General features: G+C 33.6%; 1 protein-coding gene across 1 annotated transcript in view; it reads left to right on the top strand.

The window, feature by feature from the left end:
- Positions 1-9713, top strand: part of RYR2 (ryanodine receptor 2) — a 347696-nt gene that overhangs the window by 166941 nt on the left and 171042 nt on the right. Inside the window, 3 exon segments of the mRNA XM_031552189.1 lie at positions 1479-1574; positions 7551-7669; positions 8075-8208. Of these exon segments, the coding sequence (XP_031408049.1) occupies positions 1479-1574; positions 7551-7669; positions 8075-8208 (349 nt within the window).

The raw sequence follows: 9713 nt of genomic DNA, 5'->3' as shown, positions 1-9713 counted from the left end.
AAAAGAAGGAATAAATCATGGTAGTTTTCTTCTTTCCTACTTCTCTGTTTAAAATAGGTTTGTACTGAAAAATTTTCTTCAATTTATATGCAGTATATTAAGGTATCAGCTGAACTCGAAACTCTGAAAAAGTAAATGTATAATGGAATTTTCGGTGTAAAATGTATTTCCCTTCTGTTATAAGGCCATATGAAAATCTCTCAGTTATAATTTTATCTGATTTATGATATAACTACCTTGGCACTAAAAATTAGAGGCAGAATGCTCTGATAATATTCTCTATTGAAGCAGCTGCTAACACAGGAAAAGATTTTTTTTTTTCTTTTTTTACTTTTATAGTTTATTTATTTGCTATGAAGCAATTTGATTTTGGTCTCTATCCTTGTGATGAAAAACTGTCAGTACAGTGACTTATTTGCTGTGAACTCTGAGAATGCTTTTCCACTTTAAAAGCACACTTTCATATCATACTTAGAACCTTACATAAATGAAAAAGCAAAAAACTACATTTGGGATACAATATAGTAAATTTCTTCAGCAATAAATTATAAACTTTACAGAGTGCTTTTATCTGTGTACTGTTTGAATAAGTTCAAAACAGTTCAGCAACTTTCTTAAATCAAAATTGCTGATATTTATAACTGATATATGATATGAATAACTGATATTTATAAGCGGAAATTGTGATCACCATTGACACTTAGTAGGACCAATAACATCTGCTGCTGAAAACAGCCATGGAAAATTGTCAGCAGAATTGAACAACATTCTTATGATGAGTGGTTTGCACTGTTCCACAAACAAACAAGCATTAGTGCCTCACTATTTTTTTTTTTCCTGAGAAGAACAGGTGCTTCTCTAAGACCTTCTTCATATGCTAATCCAAGCAAATGCACATACTCCTAGACAGGGAAGTCATTTGCATGCCTGTAGAGCTCAGAGTTTTCCAGTCAGTTATACTCATCAAGTCAATGCATGTGTCCAGTCTACTTCAATCTTCAACTTAAAGCATGAGTTCTAAATCAGTTATCTCCTCCTTACTTCTCTGTTAAAATTTGAGTTTCTGGACGTCTACCTTGTTTAAGTTCTTACTTACTCTTGAAAAAATTATTGCTCATCATTTATGTTATGTTCATTTTCTTCTAGTGTTTCCTATTGTTACAAAAATGCTATTAAACAGAATTTTTTTTCCTACAGTAGCAGCTGACTTTTGTGATGATGTTCTGGGTTTCCGTACTCCATGTAGAATATTCTTCAGGGGTTATGAAATACATTAAAGGTTAATTTGATGCCAAGGGTATTCTTTAAGTGTATCAATTACGTAAGTAATTTAAATTTAACATGAAGAACATCAATAACGAAGGATTAAGAAACTAGTTTACTTGATTCAAGAATCCTTGAAAATCAGGGTTACTTTAATTCAAATGGATTTATAATTGTGAATTCTTTCTTTTTCTTTTTTTTCCTATTTCCCATAGCGGCTCTTATTCGAGGGAATCGTAAAAACTGTGCTCAGTTTTCTGGATCTCTTGATTGGCTGATCAGCAGATTAGAAAGACTAGAAGCATCTTCTGGTATGATTTTTAGTATTATAACTTCCTTATTTTTCCAGTTTTTCACTTGTTTAAACTTGGTGATATACTTATTATTAGTTATCGTGAAGTTTTTCCAATGGGAGAGCAAATATATTACTAAATTAGATTTATATGTTTAACACTTTTACATAGTGATTATGGTTGTAGTTTCAGTTTAGGTTCTAGTAATCTTTCCTTTCCTTGAACCAACAGATTAAGATGCAATTGGTTTGTTCAGGTTTGGTGAAACAATTCTGTGTTTTCAGTTTCTAAGTTGTTTTCTTTCTCTAATTCTAGTATGTTCCTTTCCCTTCTCATTGGAATTCTGCATGTTTTTCAGCATTTGCATCAAAGAAGCGTAACAGTCGTCTGGAGTAGATATAGTTCGTGTCATCTTGAAGGAGTGTATTTGTAACGTAGAGAAGTTCACGTGATTTCTTTGAATATATATCATATATGAATCTTCAGTAAATATTTGATTGTAGAAGAGTTACATCTATAATACACATATATTTTCTTTTTCATCACATCTGTACCCTGGTATCTGACTGATTGAAGTTAGCAAGAAAAAGTGTGCCTGAGACACATTTAGGATTTGAGAATCCAAGTGTCACTTCAACCTCCATTTTTTAAGCTGCCTTGTTTATTTTTCTTTGACATTACCTTAAATTTGGCAATTTATTAACTGTATTTTATTATTATTCTTTAATTTTATAAAATATAGTCATATTTTTCTCCTGAAACTCTTAGTATTAATCCCTTAGCATTTCTTGATTAGCAAGATCGTAGCAGATAGAAATGTGCTCGAATTCACCTGCTTAGTGGCTCTGTGGTGTGGTTAGTGTCTGTATTGTTCAAAATTACATGTACGTATGCTGGGCTGTACTGTACTTTCCACTGAAATGGTGAACCTGGCTTCTTCCTCCTTGGAAGCAATCTGTTATCTGTAAATCTTATCTACAAACTAAGTACTTGTAATTTTAGTTTTCCAGTGGATTTTTTGAAAATACTGGGACTAGACATTGTAAAACAATGTTTTGAACTATATTGGAAAATTATACTAGGTGTAGAATAAAAAATAAATAGCACGAACACTGCACGTTAAATTAATGTAAATAATGACTTAAGAATTTATCTTGGTGTTATGTGGCGTTGACATTGCCAACTTGATAATGTGTACCACTTTGCTGTTTTAAATATAGTTAACTTGCCTATAAAAGGATTCTGTAAAAGGATTCTAAAGGATGCTTGTTTGGATTACCACACTTAGCATGTACTTATTCTAAAAAAAAGAATTTTGTTGTTTATTTAAAGCTATTCTTTAGTTACTTTTTGTTATAGTTCTTTTTTGTTTACATGTTTATTCCTACTGCTGTAAACAGACAGTAGACAAATCTAATTTCATGAAAGAATATTTGCTAAGTGTATCCCAAAGTAATTGAAAAGTTACTGGATCTATGTTTCTGTAATTAACAGTGTTGATTTCATGGCTGATACTTTAGTTTCTTGCCCTATTTCAATGATATAAACACAGACTTTTACATTTTCCTTACATAAAATTTTACTTCACATATTTAATATCTGTTATTGGCATAATCTAGAAGCATGTCTCTCAATAGTTAACAATTAAAAAAACTTAAAGTTGCCCTACTAAAAAGATATTTTTCAGAGTTGAGAAAATTCTTTAGTGAGTCCTCTGAGAAGCATAGTAAGCTTCCATGAAACTACAGACAATTTTGTAATGCTAGCACTACTGGTTCATGTTTATCATTTCACAGCGAGTGTAGAGATCAAGGTGGATTTCAAGGATTTATTATTAATAATAGCACATGGAAGGTATATTAAATCTACAGCAGTAGATTTGGACAATGTTCCATATTTACTGTTTGCTATGCTTTAAATTTTCATTGTCTGCTTTTCTATCTCTGTAGATTTCATTATGTTTTCTTTCCATCCCCTCTTCTGTGCAGTCACCCAGTTGGAGCTATTTCTGAGTTGCAGACTAAGAAATATTCTCAAATTGCAATTATGACTTCGTTGTGTTCTATACAATATATGTTGTTGTTGGAAGATGATTGTATTGGAGTCTTTTAAACATTATCTTATACAATTATGTTACAGTAATTTCAAAACAGGAAGACTCATGGGCAAGATAAACAGCAGTGAGAATAATATAATAACCACCTTTCTTTTTGCATATTTGTAATTTTTTGCTATCATTTCTTTGTTTTAGTGCTCTATATTTTGTGAGTAGGAAGGAGCATAATCGTCTTTCTTTGAATAATAATTCTTAGTTGATGACAGAATTGTCCTTGAGAATTGCAAATGGGGAGAGTTATCCTTAAATCATTGTGGCCAAGGAATTTGACTTGTGCCTTCATTATTTTAGCATTTCACATTGACAAGAAAAGTGTGATGTTATGCAGTCATCTCTTATCTATTATTTGCATTCCATTCTCAATTAGCCCCTCCCCAGATTCAGTTCTGCTAAGCTGAATCTCTCCCCAGAGCCACTTTCTAAGTGAATGCATCTACAGATTTTAAAATTCCTAATTTTTAAGATATCTTATATATGTGGATGATGGAAAGGGAAGATGAGGTACTGTTCCAGTATAAAATATGAAATTCATAACAATATGAAATGCATTAGAGCAACTTAAAATGCTGTATTACATCGTTACTATTATATTTAAAAGAAAAAAAAACAACAAAACAGAACAGTCACAAGGTTAAAATCAGTCTAGACAATTAAAACGTAAATGTTTATGATGCTACAGTGAAGTATGAGATGAATGCTGTAACCAAAAATCTGTTCGCTCTGTAAGACAGTGAAGGCTTAGCATGTAATGAATCTAATAATATCATGTGAAAAATGTTTCTTTGAACTAAAAATGTTAGGAAAACAAAATAAAGGCATTAAATATATAAACAGTAACTGAGCTGGTTGTACAAATTAGACTGGAAATTGATTAATTTCATGATCTTCACTGAAGCAAAAGTAAGAAAACTAAGATTTGTCTAAGTATAAACGTGCCTGAGAGCAGACTATGTCAGAATTGAGGTATGACATGTGCTGAGTGAAAAATGCAATGCAAGTGCTTTTGGATGTCTCTTTCAGTGTATAAATTAAGATTAGTCTTTCCTTCTGAAATGTATTTCAGATGGGATTAACTAGTCCTACTAAAATTTCAAAGGGATTAAAGCCTACATGAGGAATCATAAGGAAGGCTGGTTATTCAATGTCCTAAATCAAAGATTTTAGGAAGCGCATTATTAGTTTATGAGTAGTTTTTAAGGCAATCTTTTTACTCTAGTATTCTACAGCATGAAATTAGAGAGGTCCTGAAATATATTCTGCTTTTCATGTTAGTCATTAAGAAAAAAATTTCAGCCATCTTCATCATGATATCTACATATGTTTTGTGATATGTATTTTATTCAAACACTTTCTACTTAACTGCCTTGAGCAACTTCAAAGAAATCAAAGCAGGTCCAGCTGTCTTTAATATAGACAAATCTAAAAGTGAATCAGTCCAAACCAACATTGTATGTTTATATGCATTCTTTTTTTTGAATACAGAAAGTTTGCCCTTCAAAGCTAGTGTATTTGATAGTCAGCATTCAACCACCACAGAAGCTGAAAAAGATGCTGTGGCAGCTGAGTCTGTTTGATAGCATTCATTTATTTCTCTTGAATGTTTGCACCTTTCAAGTATTTTTACTTTCATTGTTGAAAAGATGAAAACTAGACAAGAAAAAATTATTTTAAAACAGAATCATTATTATGAATCTACCTGCACAAACCTGATAAGGATGTAGCTATCACACTGACTTTATGTGGTATTGATTCATAATGGATTACTGATTTTATTCTTAGACAGCACATTTTAATCCATTTGTTTCCCTGCATTCGCAGATTACTGTGGCATATGATAAAACAGTTAATCATATTATAGTTTACCTCTCTAATTTGAGGGCTTTTAAGCTCAAGGAGGGCAGATTGGGTACCATGGGGAAATTCTTCACAGAGAGAGTGGTGAGGTGCTGGAACAGGCTGCCTAGAGAAGTTGTGGATGCTCTATCCTTGGAGCTGTTCAATAGCAGGTTGGATGCGGCCTTGAGCAACCTGGTCTAGTACCAGATCTGTAAGGGGTGTTGGAACCTGATGAACTTTGGGGGCCCTTCCAACCCGTGCCATTCTATGATTCTTTTGAAACACTTTTCTTCGGTAGGTAGTTTTAACGTTTTGAAGTGACCCCTGCCTATGTAGCTGGCACTGGGTGGACCATTTTCCTGAACACTGCATTTATTGTGTCCACTGACAAAGTCTGACCTTTTAATTTTTTGCTTTTTTTTTCATTTTACACCTGAATTTTTAGTACAGAGGACACATATGTGAATGAGCCACAATTTTGAAATCCTGAAATTTTATAGAATCATAGAATTGTTAGAGTTGGAAGGGTCCTCTGAAGGCCATCTAGTTCAACTCCCCTGCAAGGAACAGGGACTTAGATCAGGTTGCCCAGGGTCTTATCCTGCCTAGACTTGAAAGTCTCCAGGAACGGGGCATCAACCACATCTCCGAACAACCTGTCCCAGTTTCTCGCCACCCTCACTGTGAGATGATTTTTTCCCTTCTGTCTAATCTAAATCTATCCTCTTTGAGCTTGAAAATATTTCCCTTTGTTTTATCCCCACAGACCCTGCTAAAGTCTGTCCCCTTCTTTTCTGTAGCACCCTTTTGGATATCAAAAGGCTGCTCTCAAGTCACCTCAGAGCCTTCTCTTCCCCAGACTGAATGGCTCCAGGTCTCTCAGCCTGTCCTCATAGGAAATTTTGTTCAGTTAGTAGTTCTTTGGAGCCTCCTCAACTTAGGTGGGCTTCCTATTACTCAGCTGTTGGCTTGGTAGTCTCTTTCTTACTTGAGATGGAGGGAAGCCTAGAGTGCTCTTACCAAGGGAATATTTTTATCTGATACCTCTTTTCACGCTATGGGGAGTCTGCAGTGCTGTGTTTTTCTTTCATTAAAGTGTGGCAGAAGACTGCTGTTATGGATGCTGCTTTGCTACATTTAAGCATGATTTAAATACATGGATAAGGATGGAATGATACGAGATGTGTAGCGTAAATAGAAGTTACAAATATCTAGATTTAGGACTGCTTCTCAGCTTTCCCTCACTGACTTTTTTCACTGTGAAAATTGATAATAATGAATATGCTTAATACTTGTCTTTGCCAAATGTGGTAGCTCCCAAAGCAAGTGACGACTTGATCCAGCAGATGTGGGAACCTATAAAAATTCAATGATTCTAATGGCAAGGGCTGCTGCTTCACTGATACTAGAATTCCACTTAATTGGGAGGCCACTTGTGATTTAGTCATTTTTGCTTGCACATCTTAGTTTCATGTTGGTCTTTATTCCGCTGTTTCAAGACCACTGTTGGCTCCCAGCTTAACTGTTACATACACAAAGAAAATGATACAGAATGGGCCAGTATACTGGCAATTTACCTCTTTTTTTGAAATTGAAGATATAATTCTGTTAATGATTCAAATGGTTTTCTAAGGGGAGAAGCAGAAAACTGTAAATATGGAGAACATGTTTTATGTATAGAATATATATGCAGTGTTAATTCTTCACCTTTTGGGGCCATTGAAAAGCAGTTCTTTACATTTTGAATTTTTGAGCATTGATCATCACGTATTTATTGGTAAAGTTTTCAATTAATTTACAGTTTTTTCTCCTGTCCTTTCTGACTTTTACTACGCTCGCTAATTTTGAGAAATCCAGAAGGATAATACCAATCTTGTTTTGGTTTTATCTATTGTTTACAGGACTTTCTGAAACTAATGAATTTTACTGGCCAAATATTGGAAAGTAGTATTTGTAATTATAATTTTATGTATACTTTGAATTATAATTTCCACTCCCTCCTCCTTCTTCCCCTCCCTCCCCCCCCCTTTTTTTTTTTCCAGGAATACTAGAAGTTTTACACTGTGTATTGGTGGAAAGCCCTGAAGCTCTAAACATTATTAAGGAAGGACATATTAAATCAATCATCTGTCTTTTGGACAAACATGGAAGAAACCATAAGGTATGCATTGAGAGGGACATATGTAGTTAAACATTTGTGAACAAATAAACCACTTGCTCTGTACAGATGTCGGATTTCAAATACTTTAAAACAGCGTTCATAGTTAGGAATTAAACTTTTTCTATAGGCAGTTTGAAGATGCAAAGGTGGAGATGTTATTTGGTTTTTGATGAAAGCATTGATACTAACTCAACTTCAAAGGAAGCAGGAAGGAAGAAACAATATTATTAAAAGAATTTCAGAATTGTTGTAAGGATATGAAGTTCATTAACACAGTAACTTTATTTTACGTGTCTTCCATTAATACAGTATAGAGCATTATATTGCCAGGAGTAACTCAGAATGATTATGATCTCTTTAGCATGAAAAAATATTCAAGATGAAAAATAATTTATTATTTTCCAGGTTTTGGATGTCTTATGTTCTCTCTGTGTATGTCATGGAGTAGCTGTGAGGTCTAATCAACATCTCATCTGTGATAATCTCCTACCAGGAAGAGATCTGCTCTTACAGACCCGCCTTGTCAACCATGTGAGCAGGTAAAAATAAAGTCTTGTAGGCATGAACAAATCAGAATGAAACTTGTAGGTGAAAAAGAAAAAAATATCCACTGCAGAAAAAAAGTTTTACATCCAAAACTTTTAGTAAGATATTTTACTCTCATTAGGATTTTAAATACTCTGCTCAATTTTTGTTATAATCAAAATATCATTAACAGAGTGCTGATGCAAGATAAAGTTGCTCTAAACTATCTTCAATATGTGAAATTATGGAGTCCCTTCAAAAGATTATCGTCTAGATCTAGCTATACTTTCAGAGTATCATCAACCACTGTTTTGTGGTTGCCTTCTTCCACTGAAGTTGGTCAAAAACAAGAATCTAGCATCAAACACTTTTGCCAGTGTCTTAAAATAACCTTGTTAATTTAGGGAGGGCTCTCTACCTCCTTCCCAATGGAAGAATTATGAAAGTCACTTTCCAGCAGATGTTAATAACTACTTGGAATGTAACATCTTTAACCAGTAAAGTCATATTTATAAAGTAAATGTTTATCCAGAGATTGAACTTAGACTGAGGCAGAAGAATCTGGCTGCCAGTGCAGATTCATGTCGTCTTCTTCTGTTTCAAACTTATACCTGTTTGGAAAGTCTGCCATTAAGTGAGAATGAAAATTGAAACATAGAAATATTAATTATAATTTGTAGGAATTATACTTTGTAGGATTTATTAGATGCTGAGAAAAACTAAAAAATTCAACAATTGTATATTACAAGGAGACCATTTCAGGTAAAAATAAATCTGAAGATGAAATGAACATTTTCTAGCTGACCCATTCACTTACATTTTTTTTACCCATATGTGAACTTACCCCCTCCTCTCAATCCAATACATCCAATAACACACGAACATGGAAAGATGGTGTAGTGGAAACAGTTGCATGTCAGCAATAACTTTGAGCAATTGATGAGTAGGAGGTAATTAAGACTTGTGTTAAAAATGCATGAGAAGAAATTTTAAAGGTAGAGAACTGATTGAGCTTTTGAGATGGCTTGGAAAAGGGGAGGTGGAGCTCTCTCTCTCTCAAATGTGGCTGTAGAAAAAACTTCTGTACTTAATGCAGTTTTTTGCTGTTAACTGTGAATGTGTCATGAATCAGAATATTGATATTCTTGCAGTGGTAAGGAAAAACAATTATTTTTCAAAGATAAGGAAGACCAATTAAATGTTGCAAACATTTAGAAAGAATGAAATTCGCTTGCCTTGCATCACAAATAATTGCCATCAAGGTCTCTAAAATACTGCTGTTTGACAAGCTATTTGAAAGTACTGCAAAATTTTAGTTGCTAATCACTACTTAATAAAGAGTAAATTGGATGTTTAGGTTGATTAAACTGTAGGCTCTGAACTGAGTATTAAAAAAACTGATACTGTGTTTAGTGAAAAATTTGGTAAGTGATTTTGCTAATAATTTGCAGATGATATAGCCTTTTGGGAAGACAGTGTTTTGTTTTGTTTTCTTAAAGAAAAATGTTTGCTTTGAAGA

Source organism: Meleagris gallopavo, chromosome 2 (genome assembly GCF_000146605.3).
Source record: "Meleagris gallopavo isolate NT-WF06-2002-E0010 breed Aviagen turkey brand Nicholas breeding stock chromosome 2, Turkey_5.1, whole genome shotgun sequence".
In the NCBI taxonomy this organism is placed as follows: Eukaryota; Metazoa; Chordata; class Aves; order Galliformes; family Phasianidae; genus Meleagris; species Meleagris gallopavo.
The sequence above is the reverse complement of the archived record's forward strand: the minus strand, read 5'-3'. Positions and strand labels throughout refer to the sequence as shown.